This window comes from Suillus plorans, assembly GCF_016647745.1.
Source record: "Suillus plorans strain S12 chromosome Unknown HD556scaffold_16, whole genome shotgun sequence".
NCBI lineage: Eukaryota > Fungi > Basidiomycota > Agaricomycetes > Boletales > Suillaceae > Suillus > Suillus plorans.
Window position 1 is genome coordinate 427689 of NW_024537400.1, and position 24463 is coordinate 452151.

Here is a 24463-nt window from a genome sequence, read left to right on the forward strand (position 1 = left end):
AAAACTGCGATTGCCATCACGATTTTTTCATGACCTTTGAACTCTCGCAGGGCTGTGGTGATTGGAATGAGCTCCGACATTTTACTGGAGGTAGATGGTGCTGGGTGCAGTCGAAGCGGATATTTGAGGGGTTGTGGGTGTCTTTCTGCGGAGGTGCGTGTATCGTGCGTTTTATGTGCCAACCTGTCTCATTTTTCTTTTTTTTAGACGAGCGATGTATAATTGCAATTTGCAGCAACTGACGAAAGGTAGCTCTACAAGTATGAGGTTCGGGGGAACTCCGGTCCGAGGGAAAATGCACTTACGCACTCCCATTCCCATGGGGTATGTGGAACTCTTGGACTACCTGGGGGCCTCGTTCACAGAGGGCCTGGGTGGTTTGATACCCACTAAAACCCCGAGGGCGATGGCCAGTTCTTTGGTATTGGTTTGTTGGATGTTATTACTTTCTTCCATGTGGCCGTTACTACCAGTTTTTCGAAGGATTGTGTATGGTTTTTCTGCAGAGGTGCGTGTGTTATTTAATGTGTCAACCTGCCTCATTTCTTTTGGAAGTACTTAGTGTGCACATGATTAACATCGTAGTCTCTCCTCCTTGTCACCTTTTCATATTGTGCACCTTCGACACCACATGTCGCACTACCGGTATCATTCTCTCCGGTGGAACGGGCACGGACTGCAAGGGAACCAAGGCCAGACCTCTATGGCGGGAGGCTACGGCTCTGTCTATCGAGGACAGACTACGACACACGCGAGGACTACCGACTACGAGCCAGGACTCCTGCCACTCCTGTCCTGTGCTGCCAGGGCGCCCCGCTCCACCGGTAGCTTCTCCGCATTCTTGTGTATAACTGATATACGTCAGCTCGTTCCTTTAACTCCCGCTGAGGTATGCGTCTTCATTGTTCGTATCTCCAGTAACTAACATGTACCCTAGACTTGCTCTAGGTAAATAGAATGTTAACTTTGTTTCTTTAACTCCCGCTGAGACTTGCTCTAGCGAATAGGTTATGAGCCCTGCCTGAGTTGTCAAACACAACCCAGGCAATCGATTCGGCCAACTGGGGCTCTCGCACATGACACGCTCACTGAATGATCAAACTATTTTGGTATCTCCAATCACTTCCCATATCCTTCACAACTCGTTCTGTCCGGTGATGAGTGACCTATTACCACTCCGAAATTGTTCGGCTCCTACAGCGAGTACAAGCAAAAACTCAGGTGAAGACCATCTACCGTACGTGATATTGGCGACGGACGAGGCAAACAGTACGTACCGTATGGAGTATTATATGGACGTATGCGGTAATGTATGCTATATACGGAATAAACCAAAGCTCGTCTGGTGCCAATTGAGCTAAATGAAGCCCTGCAAGGCTTAGGCAAAGCAATATTTCTGGCTGATTGCAGATTGTTTCATCGACGACGCTCTCCCACACGGCTCTGTTGATTATAGGAAGTTTGTCCTGAATGATTACTATAGCGTTTCAAATGAGATCTGTGCGGGGCTATGTATTGATCTTGTCGTCGGTTACTGGTTGGTTACTGGGATGCCAAACATATGTTGTGCCGTAGGTCCGCGATGGTATGCAGTCGCACTCAATGCACTAAAACATCCATGTTCCTGCTTAACTGAAAAGGTGCTGCGTGAATCTTTACCTGTTATGATGTCCATCAGAAGGGGCGCCATCGGGAAGGGGCTGTAAGCTGTAAGTCCAATACAGACAGATGAATGAGCAAACATACGAAAGCCAGAGAAGTCAGGTACATCATTGACGAAGAGATATACACAGATTTGCATTCATCGTCAATGATAGGACCGATATATATATCGATAGTTCGCGTATCCAATGGATAGATTCCGTCTTCAGTAGCTTACGCACTAGTGTTGGCGATGAATCTGTCATCGCCAAAAATCATTTTATCATTCTGAAGACAACCGACGCACGCAGTGAAATGAAGCCGATCCGTAGAGAACCCACAGCGGCGTGATGATACCCAATGCCTGTAGATAGCTATTAGCTAGAGTATTTCCACCGTACCGACGTCCATGTTATCAACCGATGCAATGTCTTTCACTTGTGCAATGATGTTATAGTCCGACGCGACCCTCTTGTATTCTCCGATACGCTGCTGCGCAAGCAAAAATGCGTCGAAAGGCTGTCCGAGGCGAACCATCAACCGCAACGTTCGTGAGCCAGGCTCCTCTTTAACAGGTGAATCGCCGGGTAACTCATCGGAGTCGTCTATCGGGGACCCAGGCTCAGTCCAATCTCCTATGCTCTCTGTATCGTCTGCGAAGTCAGACTGCTCTGCAAAGTCAGGCACCCCGAGGAGATGCCGATCCCATGGTCGCACAAGTAAGAACGTCTGCTGAATGGGCCTTGCCCGCGAGAACTGAACTAGGGTCTCTTCAGTGGTGATAAGCAGGTCGTGAAGCCCGTCTGCCTTGATTCTATACGTGATGGGAGTCTCCTGAGCCAGACCGCGCCTCCGTCTGACTTCCGCGACACGGAATGAAATGCAAGGCAGATGAAGTCTGCAGTTTGAAAAGCGAGGAGCTCTCAGCTGTTCAAGCTGGTCATAAAATTTCGATGCTAGACTTGCAGACACGGTTTGTCGCAGCGAAGAGACTTGCGTGTGAATATGCTCTTCAGACAAAGGTGAAAGGGTACGTGGAGGAGTGGTGTAAGAAGTGATATGGGCTGGAAGACAGCTATTGAACTCGGAAGGTTTTCCAATCCAGTCGAGGACGGTGATCTCGCCCGAACGAGCCACGATCTCCTGCAGGAGCCTCCCGAGCGCGTTCTGCTTCTTCTCGCCATAAATGACAGGTAGGGTGATCCCGAAGACGCCAAATAATGCGTACGCAACGTCTTCCTGCACAGTGGTGACGCGCTTCGATGCCCATTGCAGTTTCTCTCGGGCCCCGCTCATACCCGGACGGAAGGTCACCAGGGTCCGCGAATCTATGCCTGTCGCATCCTCCAACTCCTTCATGATTGCAGGGGACTCTTTGTGGTTAGGAGAGCGATCGTCGAGATATAAAGACCAATCCTTCCGATAAAAGATAACAACTTTCGGAGCGACGAATTCTTGAAAGGTCCATCCCCGCTCGTTCCAAACACTCCTCGCCAGTGCACCGAGCTGGGATGAAGGAGGAACGTCGCATAGGTAGACGATTGTGAGTGCTGAATGGCGGTACCAGACGAACATGGAGTTGACCGATTCTTGAAGCTCAGTGTTGCTCCTCTTGTCGATGCAACATGTGTCCATCCACGCCCAACGATACCCAGCATCACGAGCGACTTGGCAGAACGACTGCAGTTTCGCGATGCCACCAATTCCCCTCAACTCGCGCACATCTTTACCTTGGATGTCGTGCAGCAGTGCCTCCTTCTCTTCCCACCTGTGTGATAGCATAACGCGACGGAAGTACATCGCCACCCCTTCCTTAATACGGTTCATCTCGAGGTCTGAATGTTTCGTTGTGAATGACAAAAGTTCCTTGTACTTTGCAGTCATTTTGAAGGCGTTTATTTGTGCCGCTCGATCACACAAAAGACCCGTGGAGGTATTAAGGAGACGTATCGGAGCATATTCGAGTTCAATCCACACAGCTCTTTGAATAGCGTCTTCTGCTTCGGATGGATGCACATACTGCTGACGCAGGTCTGCAGAACGAGATAGGCGTTTCGAGATTATGCGAGAGTGTCCCAAGGCTTACCTTGCATCCGCGCTTCGGGAGAATCGTCCAACTTGGACAACATGATTTTGAAGGCTTCGATGGCTCGATCGTAACGTTGTGCGCCACGCAGCGCTGCATGTGTCAACTGGTATCCAACGTGAGACGAAGGATTGAGTTCGGTCACCTACGCATTGCCGGAGTCAACATGGGCTACAAAAACATAGATGTCATCGCACCTTTTGCGCGTCGCGAAGCGCATCCTCCCATAGCATTTTCCCCAATTTTGCAATACTACGATTTGCAAAGACAGCATCAGACGCAGAATTCAGTTCGATCACTGCCGAGTAAAGGGCAATAGCTTTGTCATAGTCGCTTGCAGCGAGGGCAGCATCTCCGCGGGTAAGAAAGGGAGCGCTGCATTCTCGTTTGAAAACTGAGTGAAATGTGGGTGAGCATCTATAACCTGGAGTGACATCACTGAAGACTTGCCATTGGACCATTCAACGCAGCTGGCCTTCGTTGCTTCATCGATGTTGTCCATCATGTATTGGTATGCTTTGACGGCATCTTGAAGTTTGCCTGCCCGAAGGAGTGCATGACAGCGTTTCTGGTGTGCAATGAGCCACAATGATTTGAGATTCCAGCCGAAGAGCTGGACAAGGGATTCAGTTACGACAAGGATTTCGGATGTGTCTTCACGTACCACCACCAAGTCCTCGTACATAAAATGAATGGGCGAGCTCGATGAGAGAGCGCTTGAGTCGAGAACTGCGGTAAAATGGTCAGCGGCTTCTTCGTAACGTGCGCCATCGAAGGCCTTGATTCCGAGTTGGACACGCAGATATGCCTGATGTGCAAGTTGCAAAATTAGTGTTAATGACCAAGTGCGGATGCCACTTACTTGCACGACACAACACCCGAGAATATCGGCATTCGGACAGCCAGAAAAAAGTTCTTTGAAGAGCAGGTTTGCCTCGTCCTGTTGATCCGCATTGAAAAGGGCGATCACCTGCAATACGCAATGATGCAGAGAGTATGTGAGACAAATGTAACACACCTTGATCAAGAGCAGGAAATGGAGGATTTGTGGATCTTGGTCAGTGTACATTGATGCAACATCAAATGCTGCCCTTGCATCCAGGATGCGGCCTTTTCCGCAGAGGGCAATGCCCTTGGAGATGTACCCTGTCAATGAGGGCTGAATGCTGATGGACTATGTCGCCGTCGAGTTAGCCTATGTGAGGGGGCCATGATCAGTGCGTATCACTCACTTTGATAGCATCCTGAATGGCGTAATCCCAGTCGTTTTGTCGGGCCATCACAAATGAGCGATGGGCGTAGGAAGTGTGATTGTTGTCATCGGTGTTGATATCTTGCGTGAGTAGTTCTTCGGCAGTAGACAGATGCCCATCTATGCATGCACCACGAGCTCTCGTGATGGCTAGGATCTGCACAAAACATGCTCGAACTGTGTGGTATATGAGTCAAAGACGGAAACATGCCTTCGGATGAGGTATTGCCCACTCCGAGATCATATCATCTTCACCTCCGCTGAGGATGTGATTTCCGTCCACGGAGAAAGTAACGCATAACGGCGTAAATGAGCACTCGAATATGGCAATGGTTTGTCGGTCTGAGAGCCGCCAGAGATGGACATGATTGCCATAAGATGTGGATGCGACGAGTGTGCCAGTAGGATGAACGGCAATGGCATTGATATTGTTCCAGTAGCCCGTCCAAGGATCGCCGACCTGCTTCCAGGTTGTTGTATCCCATTCGCATATGGTATAATCAAGAACACTGCCACCTGTGAGAAGGCGAGTGCCATCGGGCGTCCATGCGAGTGACCAAGTGTATATTTGAGCCCTAAAGGATGCGACGCGTTCCCTCGTGCCTGGATTATAAATTTGAATATTCTTGTTTGTCGCGATGGCAAGAAGTTTTCCAGAGGGTGAATATCGTGCGCAAGTGACATGACTACCACAGTCAATTGGGTCTCCTTGTTGCTCACAGTTTTTGGTGTTCCACAAGTTCATCATTCTGTCGTCATATCCACTAGTGGCTAGAACTGTCCCATCGGGAGAAAATTCCAGCGAGTAGATAGATTTGGAGTGGGCTGTGATGATTCGAGCGAATTCGCCAGTTTCTCCGTGCCATAGGATGACCTTTCCGTCCATATCACCGCTTGCTATTAATTGCCCATCTCGTGATACTGCCAATCTTAACACCACATTGCGATGTCTCTCCATCTTCTCCAACACAAAACCTGTATTTAAGTCCCACAGGCGAACCGTCTTGTCCCATGAGCCCGTAACCATCCGTTGTTTATCAGGCAAGACTGCGACTGCCATTATGCCTTCTTTATGACCTTTGAACTCTCGCAGGGGTGTAGTGATTGGAGTGAGCTCCATTATTTTACTGGAGGTCGATGGCGCTGGGTGCAGTCGAAGTGGATTTCTGAAGGATTATCGGCGTCTTTCGGCAAAGGTGCATGTGTATTGTGCGTTTTATGTGTCAATCTGTCTCATTTCTATAGACGCCCAGGGCACAAGGCTGTTCGCTTCCACCCTTTCATCGCCGTTACGGCAAGAATGCATCCTACATCTGATATCTGAAACCGTCGCGAAAGCATCGTTCAACGATCCCTATTTGGCCTAGTCTCGGACGAGTTGCATTAAGTAACTAACTAGGCCAAAATGCGAACGGGGAACTGAATGACAACTGAATGACACAAGCGGTGCAAGATTATCATATCTAAACTTGATCAGGTGTGCAGATAATGAATTGCAGAACTAGTACTACAGGCAATACGCAAAAAATCTACATTAGATCTGTGTGCATCGTATGGAAAACCTCCTTGTCTGAAAATTTATTCAGGTAGTAATCATCACAGACCTCTAACGAGTTTGCAGCAGTTATCGTGCGATTCATCTTCGAACCATACACAGGGACGAGCTCGACGGCACAAGTAACAGCCGTCAGTGGAATGATGCTGCCAGGTCGGAAGATCCGACCTGTCTCATCCTGATGAAAGATTCGTTTCACCCTGTACATCCCAACGCTTGGCTCGTCAGCAGGCGTGGCTTTGATCTGGAAGTATTGAACGTATAAGAGAGGTGCAGCTTCAAGATAGCGAGGCAAAGTACGGCCTTTCTTGGCGGTAGGTTGGAAAACGCAACGCACTTGTGCGATGTAGACGTCTGCAGAGGTTGTAGTAGTAAGCACCTGAATGGCACCGCAGTAAAAATCTTACCATTACTCTCAGTTAATTGTACGAGAACTGCGTCACAATTCCCAAAAGGGAATGCCTCTGAGGGCGGATACGACTGGACGATTTGACTTGGCATGACAACTCGTGACTGGAAGTTGGAGAGGAGTTGTATGCGGAACTTGTTCCACGTCCTAACCGAACCTCCCCGACAGGTCCACGATGTTGTTGGGGCACCCTGGGATGACTTACTAATATACTCAGTGAGCGCCACAGCAAAGTCAGGAAGGGCGTAGGTGTACTGCAGATCGGGGACGGTAAATGATTTTCGATCAGGTGCGACCGTGACATGGAATGCAGCAGTAGCTTCTGCAGAAAGAAGTCCTGTTATGAAGTGGTTGCGGACTGGACGTGGACCATGGAAGCGCTTCTGCTGACTTGGGAGCGTGCGGGCTATCCATGCCAAGGTAGGATCTGTCTCTGCGACGATATCATCTTCAGCAGCAATGGCATTAACGAGCGGTGCGCCATGCGTCTGCAGGAGCGTGTAAAGATTGAAACGCTGCATGGTTTCGTCGCGATTGAGAATTTGAACAACCTGTAAAGTAAAACTCTTGGCTTGCCGGCTGGTCCTTTCGAATGGAAACTTGCAGTGAGTAATCAACAGCCGTTCGCTGACGTCTGCTGAGTACTGTATCAAACCACCGAGAGCTCTGATAGATCCAGCAAAGCTGTGAAACAACTCCAACTTTGGGATGAGAAAGTTGTCGATGGTTCCACGCTTGCCTCTCCGAGCACCGGCATCGAGGATGCCTTGTTTTAAGCGATGAAACTCGTCGAGGGACTGAACCATAGAAGCGATGGATGAGTCGGTGTGCACGGGGCTCTGTGCCTGATAAAAGAACTCGGTGAGGGCACGTATAGCATGAACGAAATCGGGGGTTGCATTTGTCGCGCCAGCGATAGTGGCAATCATGGTGCGTTCAATGTCGCGATGTTCCCGGCAAGTCATCTGGCTGATGTGGGAGACGCCAGAGCCAAAATGACGTGTTCCGACTCGTTTATGGTGAGCCTTGTAACGCGCATCGAGTTCCTCCTCCCCAACAACTTCCTTGCACCATTTTAGAGCATGGTCACCAAAAAACTTATGACAGGTGTGAAGGAGTTCGCCAGGCAACATATAACCAGGATCCGCAAACCTCCAATCTCTCCAAAACGGTTGATGGACGCCACTAAGCATCAACGATTTAGCTTCGACTTGGAAGCGCGGTACACTCCATGGATCAATGCGTTTGGATAGGTCGTAGATGAGCGTGAGCGTGTGTTGGCCTGTTCGAGGGGGATAGATATGAGCACTACCGAAGTCACTTTGAGTGGCCATCGTGACTGGTGATGCGTTCTTCGAGACACAAGCAACAAGCTGTGCTTCAGGAAGGTCGGCTGTGTAGGCGACAAGCGGAGTAAAACAGTGCCGGATATAACCCATGGGATCTGCCATGTATTCACCAATCTTTGTGGCAACTTTGCATCTGGCGAATATCGTGTCCATACATTTGTGGAAGAGACGGGCATGGAGGAGCGTTTGATAGTCTGCGTGAGCATCGAACTTCGGAATTGGGATAAATGCGATACAACGCCATGCATGAGCGGTGGCCTTCATTCGAACTTCGGATTGAATATTGCCAATCGTAAGGAATATTGGGTGCATTTCTAATCCTCCTGTCATCCTGGTTACGGGCGTTTTGTCAGATGCAAGAATGATTGGTACTATAGTGGCGCCTTCTGGAAGGTCATTCTGTTAAAGATTAGCGAGCAATTTCGTTTATTCAAAGATCCATACTTGAATGGTGAAAGCCCTCTCACTAGTGAAGAATTCGCCGTATTCACGCTCTGAGCCAGTCATAACAAGGTGGGGATCGTACATCATGTGATTGGAAAATATCGGGTTTGCAAAGAGATCTTTAACGACTTCAAGACCGTCACGCCAGATGAGTTCCATTGGCCTCGCAGTTGTGTAGTCGATAAACTCGAATGTCGTTGATTGCCACTGAGGGCCACTTGGCAATACATCAATCCAGCCAAATAGTTGATCTGCGCTCTTGAAGGATGGTCGGGATCTACTAGTTTTAAACTTAGGTGAAGTTCAGGCTGTTAGCCACAGTGTGGAACTGCAAAGGCGGATGCTACTCACCCAGTCTAGTTTCAGAAACTTGTTAATGTCGGTTTTGGTCAGCCGCTGCACGATGAATTCTGCTAGCTGCCATTCAGCCTGATCGACGAATGGGTATGAGGGATTTATTGCTCTGCGGCGCTTTTGGTCAGGATCATGATCCTCCATTGTCTGCAAGATATTGTGTCCCCGACCAAAAAGGTACCCTGATTTTGAATGATACTGGCCAGTTACCTCTTCCTGGCCGCTATCGCCTCGTTGGAAAGCTGGAGGAACTGGTAAGCGGTAAGTGGGTTCGTTGCTCCAACAAGAATGCACCGGATCATTGAGATGATCCAAAACAGCGAGATTTGAGACGAATTCTAGTCTGCAATTCGGGCATCTTGCAGAGGAACTACTGATCGTGATGAAGTCAGCGTGATGAAGTCAGTCAGTCACTGCTACTATTTGATGCGGCCTAACTCACCCGTTGTGATCGTGTAGTATTTCTAGTCCAGCTGCAGTGCAGCCCGAGTCAGCCTGTTCCATCGTGCTCCTGCCAGGATTCAACGTTCAACTTTCTTCAAACTCCGACCCACTTGGTTTGTTGCCTCACTGCTTGCTAAGATAGTAGCAGATACACATCCAGCTGTACTTATGGTTCCCCCATCCCTTCATATTTCGTCATCTGTATCTACTATGTCAGGATCTAGCGGATGGACTCGTGTTGAGTCCCTCTGTAATTCCAACCCTTCCAAATCAGCGGAAGAGAAGGTCATTGCTTTGACCACAGACCTCCCACATTCAGACTCTGTCCCCTTCTCGCGCTCAGCGACCTCCTCCTCAAACTCAATTCGCTCTGGTCACGAGTCCCCTATTGGCAGCTCTCGCAGCTCCCGGCGGGGAGTGCGTTCTGCAAACAGAAGCCACCCTTTCACACGTCGTCCCACCCAAGTCGGGCTGCGTTTTGCCATGAAGGCAGTCCGAAGAAATCATCACTCTGACATCACTCTTAATGATGTCATTAAGGCGAGCAAGTATTGAAGCCACTGAATAACTGATTATTTATGGTGTATTTGACTGTTACAGGGGCGAGACCTTTTTTTGAGCGGTCTCTCATCCTTCTCAGATGATACAATCAAATTAGTAGCAAATGCTAAGCACGCTGCACGAGAAAATAGCCGTCAAAAACTCCTGCAACTCGGTTGGGAGATCGAAGAGGCGAAACTCAACAAGCTAGTCCTCATAGCATTTGAGGACGAGGAGAAGCAGCGCTTGAAAATGGCAGACTCGGATTATCACCTCTTCAAGAAGCTCCTGGTGGACCGGGATATTCCGGCCCTAGACCAGGATGTCGAATGCCTTGCGGAGTCACATGATAGCGAACTCGAAGACTTAGCTACAGCCGACGAACAGCTGTTCCAAATGTCGTCCATATCATCGCTTGCTACCAAATACGTCTCCCACAGGTTCCCCCAGAACAGTAGCGATACGGAGTACGAACCTGGTGAGGAGGAACAATATGACAAGTATAATCATAGCGACAACAGTAGCAACTCGGACAATGACGAGGCGGAAGGTAGCCACGTCTCTACCCTAAAATGAAACAACTTACAAACTTACCCTTTCAGGTTGAACGTTGTCCACGAGGACGGAGTGCGGACAGATGGGCCGGCGGCGTCAATTACAATCCTTTTTTGACTCAATTCACTACTTTCCTGGCAGGTTCTGAGTTCCTATCACGAGACCCCTGATCATGATCTTTTTCAATTCTATACGTTGTATTTTAGCGCTCTGAATAACAGAAGCTTTCGTTTGATTGGCGATCGATGAGTACGTTCGCATTGGGTAAGATCAGATAACTAACGTGGATTCACACCACGAGCATCGATGAGCAATCCTCCAGCCAATTCCACTACCAGCAGGCGAAAGCCCAACCCCGCAAGAGTACGTACGATCTAAATTCTGTTCGCTCTTCTTTCCTGACTGCCGTGTAGAAAGGTTTCCGGCCTGGAGTCAATTCAGAACTCAACCCCAGTGGGCAGCCAGTCATCACTCAACTCAACCTACTCGGTGATCGCGTACAAACGCCTGAACAATACCAGGTTCAGATGAATCCCTCCATGCAGCATCCCACGCATTCCCATCAAGCGTCAACGGCACCTCAGCCCCAACAGTATCAACTACCGGTACCACAATATCTGCCGCCCCCACCCCATCAGCACCAACCCCAGCACCAACCTCCCCAGCAGTATGAGCCTCCGCCGCCGCCCCAGTACCAACCTCCCCAGCAGTATGAGCCGCCGCCGCAGCCCCAGTACCAACCTCTCCAGCAGTATGAGCCGCTGCCGCAGCCCCAGTACCAACCTCTCCAGCAGTATGAGCCACCGCCGCAGCCCCAGTACCAACCTCCCCAGCAGTATGAGCCGCCGCCGCAGCCCCAGTACCAACCTCCCCAGCAGTATCAAGCTCACCAGCGGTATGAGCCCCAGCAGCATCAACGCCACGAATGGAACACGGGTACGGCGCAGTCGCAGGCGTATGCAGGCGCATTCGCACTTCTCCAGGGTGAAGGATCAAGGCTGCCGTCACAACCAGATCTCGGGAGCGGGTCTATGGCCCCATGGGGGGTTTCGCGACTCATTGCCCTTGCACCCTACCATGTGGGAGAGAACGTCCGTGGGGAGCAAACCCAAGGCGTTATTCGTGTAAGTGATCATTCCTCCGAGCTTGAATACTAACTTAGTGACTATACAGCGCACAAAACACGTTTCGGACAGCGGGAGACGACGACAAAAGACGAACCTACCTCCCACACCCATGATACCAGTAGCCAATGCGCCCGAGGAGCCTGCAGCACCTATTTCGACGCGCATCGCACTCGATTCAAAAGAGGTGCGACAGTATAAGGAGCTCGCTAAAGAGAAACTTCGGGGCTTGATCGTTACGGTGGCTGCTAATACTGACGGTGCTCCGAATGACGCAATGCGCAACACGATGATCGAAACCGCGCTGCAAAACGCACGAATTGAGCTCTACGGTCAAGGTATGTTTTATTTGTTTCGAAATCATCTACTACTGATAAGTTACTAGTGGATATCGAGAACATCAAAGGTATACATAACTACATGGTGGCTTCATTAGCAGACATGCGACGCGCTCTCAAAGTACATGCGCTCAATACCGTTCCGCTAGGCTACAGCCTCCGCCTACCTTTATTTTCCCTGCTCGACGAGGCGGCGCACAAACGGGACACAATCCAAACGCTGCTAGACGGAGGGAGGTACCTACATTTGTATGAGCAGGTACCCGTTTTTTTATCATCAGCGGGACTGTTTCTCACTCACACCTGCAGACTGTCGACGACGTGGATATCGAACGGCTACTCGAAAACGAGGTCCTCGTCAACATGGTTATCGACGTGTTGATCGGAGGTTGGGACGCCAACTTGGAAGGCCCAATGGACCGAGTGTTCGCATCCTGCGGCGCTGCGATCTATTGTGTGCTATATGCACATCGCACAGGCCGATTCACTGACGTGTCAGTGAATTCGGCCACGTTCGACGATGCATACCAAGATATCATGGCGATCGTTCGAACTATTCGTGCTTCGGATGTCTTGAGTGCGAGGTTTGATGGGGTACAGCAACAGGTTGGCCTCCGAGTGGCCAACCATTAGCTCAGTAGTACGACGCGCTGATAATAATAATCTTTCACATCTAATCACATCGAATTCCGTAAAGTTTACGACGTAAATTCGACGTCCGAGTCCTCCACCAATCGCCTGAGTTCGCTACTGAAGTCGTAAGTGTTCGTAAGTGTTCGTAACGCGCGTAGGTTAAGCGTTCATTTCAGTCGTTTTGCAGATGTATCATCATACCCGCCGACGGTATACCTCCCAGCGTCTCGGTTCATACATGCATCCGACTCTTGTTTCCACAGCTGCCAGAATGTATCTCATTACATCTACTCGAGCAGTCAGTGCTTTCCAGCGCTCGAATCTGACTATCTGATGACCTTGCATGATATGATTGCGTCCGAGCAGCGACTCAAGCACATCACCGTGTCACTGCTTCGAACACATGCATGTGGCTTACTGCGATGTAACCTCTTCATCCTGCATCCTCCAAAGGCCCACTTGCACTTGATTCAGATGCAGCCGAAGTTCTCCCTTTTGGCATCTCAAACTCGTCATCAATTCTGTCACAAAGGAGTGCTTTGCTTCCACCGCTCTGCTCATTATCGATCTCTACTTGAGTTTCTCATACTTCGGGCCCAACTGGTTTCAGTTCTCTCATTCGTCAATCCCCTTCCAAATCCATCATCATTGGAGTCCTGCACGGCACAAGTAACAGTACAACAAGGTCGCCAGTCTCGGCGGGTCCTCACCACCCATGCTACTGAGCACTGCGTTCAAAGTATTATCATCGTGGGGTTCGGGAATGTCATCTACCATGGAATCCATGGTCCCTATATCTGGATCGCCGAGAGACCAAGCGAGGTTCACGCCAGTTCTTTTAACCAAAGCTCTCATCCCGATTATCATGTACCAGGCGCTGCGTGAACGATTTTTGATCGGCTCATGATTATTCTCAAATGACATGCATTATCTCCTTCGTGAATAAGAATTAGTACATGGTGACGAGGATGGAACAAACGGATGATCTGGCTGTAAAGCGACGGAGCCTGCTCCAAAGCTTCTTAACGCCTGCACACACATCTCTGTCCACAGCCCTGTTCTAGCAACATTGTGACGAGTCTACTTGCAGCCCAGCCATTGGCCCTTGAATTCTCCCTGTCACCGCCCGCATCCCAACCACCAGGAACAACATCACTCCAGCCATTGACGTCCGTCGGGCGGCCGCCGCCACTCATCCTGACACTCTCGTGTCCTGTTATTCCAAACTCGAGTTCCTAAACCTCGCCATATCGAGTCACCGGACGAGTGCCTCTACAACGTTCCCGTCCATCCAGGACAAAGGTCACGAAAGCAATCTTAGTACTACGACACCATCCATAGGTCTGTAAGGATTGCCTATCTTAGACTTGCTGGCAGAGTCCGCGACAAAGTCAGAACAAGCTGCCTTCGCAGATAGCAATGGACGTGAGCGTAATGACGTCCGTGTTCTTTATCGAGGTGAGTACTGTCGCACGATGCCAAGTGGAAAGGAAAGTCGATCTGAGGGCCTTTGACTCATGAATCAAACCTTAGGGGGTGGTCGTGGATCTGCAAAGTAATTTGGCGCAGGATGACGGTGCTTATAGGACGGACAAGGTAGTTCCTGCTTTGAATAAGGCTATGGGGCATCTGTGCATATATAAACCTGGTGACAATTCAATATTCAGGTATCATCATCAAAACAAACGAATACCTGTCAGAACATCTACGTCAAGCACGCCCCTTCGGTTGTCAATGATATACTGGACGCTCCCAGTGAAAACGACAATGAACACAGCCCACTCAAAGAGATCTAAGAAATTTGAGACGAACAAAGTTGGGTTTCATGCAAAATGTAAAAAACTTTGCGAAGTTCAAAAAATGCACGCATGTCAGACTTCGATCCCACGCACAATTGTTTGGGTAAGCCGCGTAGTTTATTCCGATTTAGTGCAGTCGAGACTCGAAACCACACGTGCGCGTCTTCTCGTCCGCTGACCATGTCCGAGTCACTCTTCCCCTGCTCAATTCCATTGTTTCAAGTCAGCCTGCAACCATATCTCTCGCGGACTACAACACGACAACTGGTGCCAACAAGTCCAGAGCGGTGGGCAGTTTATTTATTTACTGTACCTGCTATTTCTGCGCCGGATGAACTTATTCCCTACTTGCTCCAGCAAGAGATTCTCTGAGGCTTGACATCACTGCTGTGTGCATACAATCGGGTTATGGCCGTATTTTCCAACACAATGTACAGTTAACTTCTCTGTTGAAAGCGTTGGTAAACTAGTGTAGTGAATATCACTTCACCTCAAGTCCTTCTGTTTCTTTTTCCAATCATCTATGATTGGCTCTCTTCGATTTCTCGCCCAATCTCTCCGGCCCTCTCTTGCTCTTCGCCCTCTGGTGTCCACCCGGTCACAGGTAATTTGGCTATCACTGAAATCGACAATGCATAACATTCCCATATGAGAGTAGTCGGCAGTTGTACGTTGATTATTGTGATGCACAATGTATTACTTTCAATACCGATTTCATCTGTTCACAGGTTCAGACGTTCACTGATCTGGCAGATGGGCTGCCCGCTCTTGCACCTCATCCAACACTCGCTCGATCAAAAGAATCACTCTCGAGCTCTCTACACTACCCGAACTCGAGCTTAGTGGACCACGAGCGAGACTAGGCACGGTCGATCATTTTCAGATCAATTCAAACATCCACATTGCTCGAGCAATACGAAAATTTCACCAAAAGCTGTACTGACTGGTTCCGAACTAGGTATTACACCATCAACCATGATACAAAAGCGAAAGCAGAGACATGACTCACTGTCGCGACGTGCCCCTCGGGCTGCCGTCTCAATTTCCAACCGACTACTAGTCGCACATCAAACCTTGACTCTAAGGCTCGCAGGTCAGTCATGTGGTTGAATCCTGGTCGCACAGCGACCTGCTCATACTCACGGCACAAGAATGACTGCAGCAATCCCAATCTGATCGGCAAGGTTGATCCGGGCCATAACATGCACTGACGAATGAAGCTGCTGTAAAAGCAACGACAACGGCGAGGAGGGAGAAACGCATTTTCTGTGCGAGGTGATATGGAATCTTCTGAGGGGCTTGGATGATATCTCTGGGGATGGGGGAACACTGTAGGACGATGACCAACTTTTATATCCTGCATATACTTATCATTCTGATAGATTTGATAGCATCGTTATTGCCGTCAGATGGCACAAATTTCGGCAGAACTTGTAAGAACGTATTCATTTGATTATTATGATCATAACCAGCTGGGAGGCATTGTCAATTCTCTCCTTCGTAACTACAGAACGCTCGCTCGAATCACTGTTGTCTCATTCTCAATCTCTCACTCGTCGCTTCATCATTTGAACCTGCATTGAACCTGCCAGCGCAACGACAAAGTTGAGAAGTTGATGCTAATGATGTCTTTGAGGATGAGGGAACACTATAGGGTGACGGTCAGCATTCATATCCTGCATATACTTATGGGCACGATTCTGATCGATTTGGCACGATTCTTATTGCTATCAGATGTCACAGATTTCGGTAGAACCTGCCGTTACTGGGATCCTCTTATGATGGTTCATGATATGAGTTCTTCCGCATGAATTACTGATTTGAATTAAGCACTCCACTCTTCGCAATTCGAAAATCCAAATTGCTCCACTTATGCTATTTGCGTGCTACTAGTAAAGAACAACTGTTCCATTCTGTGACCTGGCGTCCGCTACCTCATCTCTGTTGGCCGTGTCTGCCCCAGACGTGACAGGACTGTTGCACTGCAAGGTGCTATATCCATTTGAGGTCGACTCGGCACGCCTGGTGATCAACTGCATCTGGTGACCTACACAGTTTCGGTGTTACAAATTCATGTCTTCAAAATCTTGGATTTGTATTTATCAGTGATGAAACCTTCGAGCAACCCCATATCCTCTATTTTTCCCAGGACATGCAACCAGTCGGCAGCGGAAAAAAGCACTGCCTTCAATTTTTTACTTTCGGTGGTAGAACAACGCCGTGTCTGATGACAGAATCTATTTCATCAACGCTCGTGTCCCGTACCCGTCGACTATTCACTCATTCCTCATACAAAGGAGTCTACTCCCTTGCATGACTTTCTTGTTTTTAACCCTCTCTCTTTGGTTCTCGTAGTGCGACTATTTTTCAAAACTTGTCGATTTGTTATGTACCGCATAGAAGACTCGTGCTCGGCGTTGTGAACAGTATTAATAATGATCTACTCATTCAATGCAGCTCCGGCATCGAGACCACGAAATATTTCCACCCCTTCAAAGCCTTCAACGAGGCCAGGCCCATACTCCTGTAAACTCGAACGAACAAGGTGCAGACTCGGAGACAAGGTCGATCATCACCAACCACCTTCTTGATCATCAGATATACTACAACTGGTATTGTCCATACATCTCTATGATGGACGAGTATAAAAGATGCATACACGAGATAAACGCGCAGCCGAGTGCATACGGCGCGTACAGTACATCGATGACCGGCACCGGGTGCCATTATCACAAGCTTGTGACAACGTAGGGTGTAGTAAGGAGCGTGTGTGCCGGTACATGTTATCGCGGTCACGTGAATATCAGCTTAGTCCATTTGTTCTAGTACATCCGGATAACTTCAAGTTTCAAGTTGTTAACTCACAAGTTTGGGACAATAGCAGCTACCTCAGCAGGTGATTATCGAAACTTCTTTGATGTGTAGAACACAGCATGGTCCTACAATGAGAGTTGTGTCTGCGTTGAAGGCGGACGCCAAATGCGGTGCGGTAAGTTCTGCTTGAATGCCATGCGGGTATTGTGGATATCATTGGGGTAACATCGTCCGATTTTCTTTCGTGTCCGTGCTTTCTTTGTCCTCACTAGAGGAATGTTACTAAATCTCTCTATCATAAATGGTCCGGACCTTGAAGCTTCCAACACAGTACTAGTCTGAATCCTAACTTGCTGTAGCGGGCATGACTCGGTCTCTTCGGTGAGACTCTTGGTCTTGCTTCATCCATCGTACAGCTAACTTTCCACCCGTAATGCATTGCACATCGAGCTTGGATAACTTGGTCGACGATATCGTCATACGAATCTTCCAGACCTTGTCTGTGCGAGAAATATTGACGCTGAGACGGGTAAGTCCATCATACTTGTTTTCACATGCGAACTCACGCACATTCCACCTTTCTCAGACCTCCAAACGATATTATTTCCTGTCTAGATTTCGCAGCGTTTGGTATGCGGCATTCTGTACTGAAGTATTGGCCCGTCACCTTCCGCCCCCTGGCCCTTCGTGCTCTCTCCGTGCTCTGAATTCTGCAGATCTAGAGCATCGCACATTATTGGCTCTTTCCCTCGAGAAACGTTGGTCACGATCCACGCCCAATGTTATTGCCTCGAGCAGACAACGAGAGACCGTAGACCAGATCCTGCTTATCCCTGGTGGAACGCAGATCTTGACCGTCCATGGAAATAAAGTGATATATTGGCTCATCTCTGGGCAGAGAGGGGCCACATACAAGCTCCAAAAGGTTGAAGAGTGGTTGTCACCGAGTGATGATGCTTGTATAGTCGCGAAGGATACCGAGGGCCAGGGAATCATTGCCATCGGTTGCAGAGACCAGTGAGTCTCTCGTCTTTCCGACACAAAAGCGAAAGGGTCGCTGACAGTGGATAGACCAAATAAGCATGCCACTATATTCTCTCTCGCATTGAAGCCTGCCCTCAGCAAGCTATGTGATTACTCCCTCATCCCTGGTACCGTCGCAGGGATATCGCGACACCTCCTTTTTTTAGATACGACGTCAGAGCAGGACGGTGGCGGTCTTGAGCTCTTAGATTGGCATGCCCAAACGGAAGGTACTGCCCTGCTCCCGTGTATACCCAATCTGGTAAGCCAAGTGCGACTGTAAATAACAGACCCGTGTGATTTTGTCGTAGTTTGGTCCATTTCTAGGCTTCGTTCATTTCTCCGACCATATACTTGTATCATGGGAGACATGCATTAGCGTATTTCCGGTGCCTGAAATACCAGCCCAGGGACGGATGGTGGTTGCCCATACCAAGGTGTTCATATTTTCTGAGCCCATCAGCTCACCTGTCGCCTTCACAACTTGTGTCCCTCGAGGTTGGACCGGTATAGATGCGCCGGCGTACCCATCATCCCAGGAGATGCCTTCCCTCACGATCGCTGCGCGTCCCAAGGGCAAGTTGGGCAGGATTGCTATGTCGATGCTTATTCCGCTGAGCAACGATAATGGGGCAAAGCATCCGTCCAGTTTTCCATATCAGCTTCTCCGACTACCTCCATTTGTTCCCGATGTGCCGGGAGATACAGACAGGAGCATAGGGGGGCAGGAATGCACGCAAATATGCATGGGATCGTCTGGGCGCGGGCTGTGCGTCTTTGGTCGGGGGGTCCGACTGTGCGAGCCAAGCCTGTTGTATATTCCCCCTCGTGAGATGCAGTTTGGCCCTGCCTTCGAGACGGGCAAGGCCATATATGAGATTGAACCTGGTGGCGACAGTGTTTGTGGAGACAGGGTAGATTTCGACGAGGGAATGGGACGGTTAGTAGTTGCGAAGGGAAGCGGGGGCTTTGACGTGGTCCAACTACTGTAGCCGATCGTGCGACGTCCCTCGTACGCGTGATTAGTATGAGCTATTCATCGCCACCACAACGAATTTCATACGGAAAACCTAAATTGGGAAGGTCCTCAAGTTTGCGAATAAGGCAAAGGCACTTCAGGGGATGGGGTATCACATTGTTCTACCGAATCTGAGGATGAGAAGAACAGAACTCGCTAAAATTTCTCAGCACAGGAACACACTGCATGCAAAGTTCTCATTTCCAGGAGTGTTCTCACAATGCAGCAAGTTTGTGTTGGTGCTTCTCATATGAGATCTAGATATGTCATGTGCATGTAGTGAAACTGTGCCAAAAATGTGACGAAGAGTATTCGGATCATCATCGAGTGACAACGGTGGTACAAAGAACCCGTGAGCGCAGTACATAGAACCAATAATTCATTTACAGTCTCGATTTAAATCTTGACTACCCGACGGTGGCAAATGCTGTAATATCGAGAGTCGTACTAGCATGCATAGGGCCCTGGATGGCGGCTGGAAATATTATTACTTGAGGGACATATCGGTCTTAATTTGCGTCACATTTGCAGCATATTTTGTACTTGTGAGCCATTTTCACCCTCCATTAGTATTTTGACCGCAATAAGCGATCTTCCTTCCATTTTTAGCCACTAACCGCTAGACCTAATCTCTTTCAGCTGCAAAGAGCTCGCAACCTTCTATCTAACTTCTTGTTCCTGCCACTAGCTTCCCCTACGATTAGGAGTTGACCCTGCATATCAGAAAACCCATATTATGGATATATTGAACCTCATTTGAAACTTGTTGCACAGGCTAACTTCACGGTTCCCATATTGTCGAACATACAGAGTCCAGACCACATGCATGCGCCGCGTTGTTGTTCACAAGACAATGAGTTCATTCCAACTATAATTCTTGAATCAGCCTGCAGTCGAGTAGAACAAAAAACGCACTCGATTTCGCATGGTTTTAAAAGTCCGAAATACTATTTTTGCCTATGGAAAGCCATCGTGACAAGTCTCGATAAAACGTCCGAGGTAATCTCGCATCGCAAAGACTGCACTAGATTCGAATCGTTCAAGAGCCAAGATCCGTGGCGAAAACGACATGTCGGGATTCGCCGACAAGGCCCTCGAAGCCTTCTGAGATCTGTAACGTATTAAGGAAAGTGCGCAGGTATCGAAATATGTCTCAGGGACAGTGGTAAGAAGGAAATCTATGTTACCTCACAGGGCTGGTGCAAAGCATGTGGGAGTCGATACAGTGCCCCATAGCCTTATCGTCGACAGTAACCACATGTTATCTGGGAGTCCACACAAACTGGGGGCGAAGTTACGTGTGCTGTGCCACAAAAACAAGATTAAGTTGTGATAGTCTGTCACACAAACCGAGAAAGGTTGGAACATACCGAAAGAAATGAGCTATTATTTCTCATGGACGGAAGAATAATTTTGAAGTTCTGGACTCGCTCAGGCCTGCCGCAATGGCATTCGGCGCCCTTAACCCCGCGTCGAATCAAGAGAGGAGCATAGATGGTATCTATTGGGCAAGGCAATGACGCTTCTGAGAACGCAAAACGTAAAAGCTAAAGAATACTTACTTTGTCAATCGTCTTCACAGAATGATTCAGAGAACTGAAAGGTAATAAGGGCGTACGGGATACTCCGATGTCTCCCGATCACACGTGAAGATGACATGTCGAGCGAAAGTGACAATGCCAATCTACGACGTGGAGCACCAGGGGGAGAATTGTGGGGCGCGCGACTCCAAGAGTTCGGTGATCACCAAGCCAATGATAATCAAATAACGCAGTACTCTGTCCCTTACTGCCCAAGGACGTCCAAGATCTGGGCAGTAGTCGTACATTGGCTATTACGGCGACCGAGGACTCTTAGCTCATCGCCCAGGAATTTCTGTAGGGAGTGCGTCTGGTGAATACGTCTCAGATGACCCATGTTGCAAATTAGAAGCTACTAGAATATCTGAGGCCAATCGATCCAGTGAGCATCCGATACAATGCACATAAGCTACTCCATGCAACGTTGCAGATCGGCGGAAGCTGATCTAAAAGATGAAACCGTCTGAATCGGGTATCAGAAACCACTATCAAAGTGTTTCAGGAGGCAGGCCTAACAGGACCTACGAGATTGATAAAGACTTATTCTTGCAGTCGGAAGTGATTCGAATAGCCTATGGCGTAATAGACGGCAGGTCATAAGTTACAGTACTAGTGCTAGTTGCCGTGTCCTCAGTCTCTCTCTTAATTAAGTTTGCACGTGCAAATATTACCCAACAGTGGGTCCAAGTTAACTCAGGCCAGGGTCATCCAAGGCTGTCCAGGTCCGTCCCTTGCAACAGCCTGAAGCCTGAGGGTTTGAGGGCCTGTCAGCGATGCTCACACACCAATATCAGTTGCCCAACAAACCCAATATCCATAAAATTATGATGACTAGACCCCGTAGCAGAGTAAAAAACCTCCCAGGCTAAGTATAAGCTCGCCACCCGTATTAAAATTCCAATCTTCACCTGAAGCGCTGGGCCGGTGGGACAAAACAAAAGCAACAAAAAAAAAACCACGGGGAATGAAAGAGATGCCCTGGTATGAATATAGGTATGCGATGTGTCTATATGCGATGCAATAACGTGATGAGGATGGACGATGAGAAGGTGTGCCGCTTTATGGTGGTAATGCAAGATCTACGATAGTTCCCAGCAGAGGAAAATATAAAAGGAAAGTCTAGGCTGGCCAGTCAGGCCGAGAATTTTGGTTTCTGATTGTTTCCAGAATGAGACGAATGGAGTGGGACTAATTGGAGACGGGTACTTACAGATTTCCGCATCATCAAGGGCGAAGACGAATTGGGCGAATTTGCGTTTTGGTGAGGCTAGAATGTCCAAAAGAAAAAATGGCGGCGGTCAGCACAGATCTTCCGAAATGGTTAGTCTAGTATCACGTACCGGGTTCATGTATGTAGGGACGGGTGGAGGATTCTGCGAGTGTGATGCAGCAGTCTTGGACAGGACGTTTTTCAGCTGTAAGAGAGGAAAAACGCGTTCAATGTCGAGTGGCGGGTGGCGAGAAGCGAAGAAAGTACCTTGGCTTCGCTTTCAGCTGCCCGCTGCGCATACATGTTTGGATGTAGTGACACGCTGTCCATGCTTTTTGCTTGAGGTAATGAAGAGAGACCGCATGACAAGCTTGGGAGAGCGACAAGCTTGTCGGCACGAACGCCTTGGGAGTTGGACTGTTGAAGTGTTGTCATTGTGAAAGATAAAGCAAGCCGGTACAAGTCTAAGTGAAGTTTCTAAAGGAGATGAAGAGTATAAGGACAAAAGGCGAAGCCTTGCAAGAGTCTGAAAGCCCTTGAAATCTGGAGGATGAGGAGAAATATATAATGTTTGAGGTTGAACTTATATAAAGTAACGCGTTAAGAGCCGGATTCATTTCCCGCGGGATGCCGCAGTCACACAATTTAGTCACATCAGGGAAGGTCATCGAGGTTACTCTCATAAATTGTTCTCATAGGGATGTGCAGGTACTAGATCTGCTTACGGTGTGGACGACCCTCATTTTCGGTCCTATTTCGTGCGCGGACATGGAAGCAACGCGACTGGTACATAAACATCCGTTTACGAACGATAAGCTAACTCTCACCATAAGATTTACTACCATTTTAGTTGGGCTTCGAATGCCTGCAGGCGCATCTTACCCATGTCTCCCGTCAAAAGCTTCGCGTAAATTTTGGGGGTCCTTTCACAGTTATGTCAAAGGTTATAGCCTGCACTCACAATTATTCACCGTAGTGATATCTCTCTTTTGATAGAGACTCGTCTTAATTCAGTTCTCCGTGCGCGGTCTCCTAGGAAATGCCCAGATCACTTTCATGTTCTTTTTTCCGTTCCTCATGTCTTTCATTTTCACAGTGCCACGAATTTCAATCAAGAGATCTAAGCTCAACAGTGGTCCACAAGTATTAAACCGAAGTACATCGTCTTCCCAACACTCATTGATGTGAGTGCAATAATAACTTTGTAATGTGAAAAAGCCACGAGTCGTTGCATCTTACTTATCGTATAGCAAAGTTTCGCCACTATGCGGCTGGGGCGAACCACACTATTCGCTGTCCCACATTTGCATATGGCCCAATCGGCCAAGTCCGTCTTCATTTTCTTCTTCTGGCCTTGCACAGCGCTCCGTGAATTTCCCACCGCGGTGTGCCCTCATTATCACAACAATGCAACGGAGCCGGCCGTCCGGCACAACTTAGACAGTACGACATCTCATCAATGGCGTCATCATAGGGTCAGGTGGAAGCATTATTGTCCTCGATCGTTCCTCTATACTTAATGAACAAGAGGCTAGGCTACCCGACCTATCATACTCACGATATGGCGAAATTTGAGTCCCCTGATTGCCGCCTATCTGATATCAAAATCACATTGTCACTTGACTCTGTCAGCTGAAACGTCTATCAGACGTTTATCTGACAGTCTCTATCGTGAGTCTCACGATTCCGACGGTATTGCAGGTCCTGCGAGTCCAAAGGAATATACGGATGTCCCCCAGGTGACAAGGTGCGAGATCAACGCGAAAGTTGCGTCACGGCACCGAACGTGGGTGTGAGATCCCGTGTGCTCGACGTCTGCCCTGGTAAAGCAAAGGCTGATCCTTTTGCTCCACAGTCAAGACCACTTCTTTGTCACCTTCAAATATCTATCTCTTCAGGGATGTAAAACTCGTGTTCGACTTTACGGCAACCACCATCATCACATCACATGCACGTGAATGATTTCATCGATGTAACTGGACATCCATCAGATACCGTACTTCCCCCGAGTATGACGAAGCACGCCACGCCGCTCTCACAACGTACATCGTTCATAATGAACAACTTCTTTCCAGCAAATTAAGATCGCGATGTTCATTTCCTTGCCTCCTGAAAAGAACTCTCGCGGTGTGAGATACAAGATACAAAATCCTCGTATCTTAGACCGCGCGTCACATGGAACGCTTCACGGAGTCGGAGCGTCGTATCCTGAGATTCGAGCGTTCACCTCTAACGCATGCACGCGTTATATCAGCTATCAGTAGGGCATCCTCTATATTCACTTCTCCTCGGAGT

The 24463-nt window shown here is 48.7% G+C and overlaps 8 protein-coding genes across 8 annotated transcripts; 5 read left to right on the forward strand and 3 right to left on the reverse strand.

The window, feature by feature from the left end:
• Positions 1 to 7: 7 nt before the first annotated feature.
• HD556DRAFT_255606 (uncharacterized protein) lies at positions 8 to 1230 on the forward strand. The gene is made up of 4 exons (XM_041310042.1): positions 8 to 153; positions 208 to 508; positions 586 to 889; positions 990 to 1230. The coding sequence occupies exons 2-3, from the start codon at positions 215 to 217 to the stop codon at positions 826 to 828; spliced, it is 537 nt and encodes a 178-aa protein (XP_041162537.1). The 5' UTR covers positions 8 to 153; positions 208 to 214; the 3' UTR covers positions 829 to 889; positions 990 to 1230.
• A 792-nt stretch (positions 1231 to 2022) lies between these two features.
• HD556DRAFT_1440988 (uncharacterized protein) lies at positions 2023 to 6099 on the reverse strand (the record flags this gene model as incomplete). The annotated part of the gene is made up of 9 exons (XM_041306199.1): positions 2023 to 3674; positions 3728 to 3872; positions 3925 to 4102; positions 4174 to 4340; positions 4392 to 4535; positions 4590 to 4697; positions 4746 to 4901; positions 4960 to 5156; positions 5187 to 6099. The coding sequence occupies 9 exons, from the start codon at positions 6097 to 6099 to the stop codon at positions 2023 to 2025; spliced, it is 3660 nt and encodes a 1219-aa protein (XP_041162538.1).
• Positions 6100 to 6508: 409 nt separating this feature from the next.
• HD556DRAFT_1440989 (uncharacterized protein) lies at positions 6509 to 9594 on the reverse strand (the record flags this gene model as incomplete). Its single annotated transcript, XM_041306200.1, has 5 exons — positions 6509 to 6888; positions 6942 to 8691; positions 8737 to 9027; positions 9088 to 9460; positions 9533 to 9594. The coding sequence occupies 5 exons, from the start codon at positions 9592 to 9594 to the stop codon at positions 6509 to 6511; spliced, it is 2856 nt and encodes a 951-aa protein (XP_041162539.1).
• A 150-nt stretch (positions 9595 to 9744) lies between these two features.
• Positions 9745 to 12724, forward strand: HD556DRAFT_1306576 (uncharacterized protein; the record flags this gene model as incomplete). The annotated part of the gene is made up of 8 exons (XM_041299929.1): positions 9745 to 9951; positions 10135 to 10624; positions 10952 to 10992; positions 11043 to 11753; positions 11803 to 12091; positions 12139 to 12350; positions 12401 to 12545; positions 12570 to 12724. The coding sequence occupies 8 exons, from the start codon at positions 9745 to 9747 to the stop codon at positions 12722 to 12724; spliced, it is 2250 nt and encodes a 749-aa protein (XP_041162540.1).
• A 2228-nt stretch (positions 12725 to 14952) lies between these two features.
• Positions 14953 to 15435, forward strand: HD556DRAFT_255668 (uncharacterized protein). The gene is made up of 3 exons (XM_041310043.1): positions 14953 to 15127; positions 15182 to 15190; positions 15252 to 15435. Exons 1-3 carry the CDS (start codon positions 15047 to 15049, stop codon positions 15384 to 15386), a joined length of 225 nt encoding a protein of 74 aa, XP_041162541.1. The 5' UTR covers positions 14953 to 15046; the 3' UTR covers positions 15387 to 15435.
• A 2087-nt stretch (positions 15436 to 17522) lies between these two features.
• HD556DRAFT_255703 (uncharacterized protein) lies at positions 17523 to 19372 on the forward strand. The gene is made up of 4 exons (XM_041310044.1): positions 17523 to 17866; positions 17924 to 18354; positions 18409 to 18622; positions 18672 to 19372. Exons 1-4 carry the CDS (start codon positions 17771 to 17773, stop codon positions 19350 to 19352), a joined length of 1422 nt encoding a protein of 473 aa, XP_041162542.1. The 5' UTR covers positions 17523 to 17770; the 3' UTR covers positions 19353 to 19372.
• A 2718-nt stretch (positions 19373 to 22090) lies between these two features.
• HD556DRAFT_1440993 (uncharacterized protein) lies at positions 22091 to 22603 on the reverse strand (the record flags this gene model as incomplete). The annotated part of the gene is made up of 4 exons (XM_041306201.1): positions 22091 to 22111; positions 22169 to 22225; positions 22299 to 22373; positions 22436 to 22603. 4 exons carry the CDS (start codon positions 22601 to 22603, stop codon positions 22091 to 22093), a joined length of 321 nt encoding a protein of 106 aa, XP_041162543.1.
• Positions 22604 to 23256: 653 nt separating this feature from the next.
• HD556DRAFT_256185 (uncharacterized protein) lies at positions 23257 to 24408 on the forward strand. The gene is made up of 4 exons (XM_041310045.1): positions 23257 to 23352; positions 23419 to 23643; positions 23704 to 23954; positions 24024 to 24408. Exons 2-4 carry the CDS (start codon positions 23434 to 23436, stop codon positions 24124 to 24126), a joined length of 564 nt encoding a protein of 187 aa, XP_041162544.1. The 5' UTR covers positions 23257 to 23352; positions 23419 to 23433; the 3' UTR covers positions 24127 to 24408.
• The last annotated feature ends 55 nt before the right edge of the window (positions 24409 to 24463 follow it).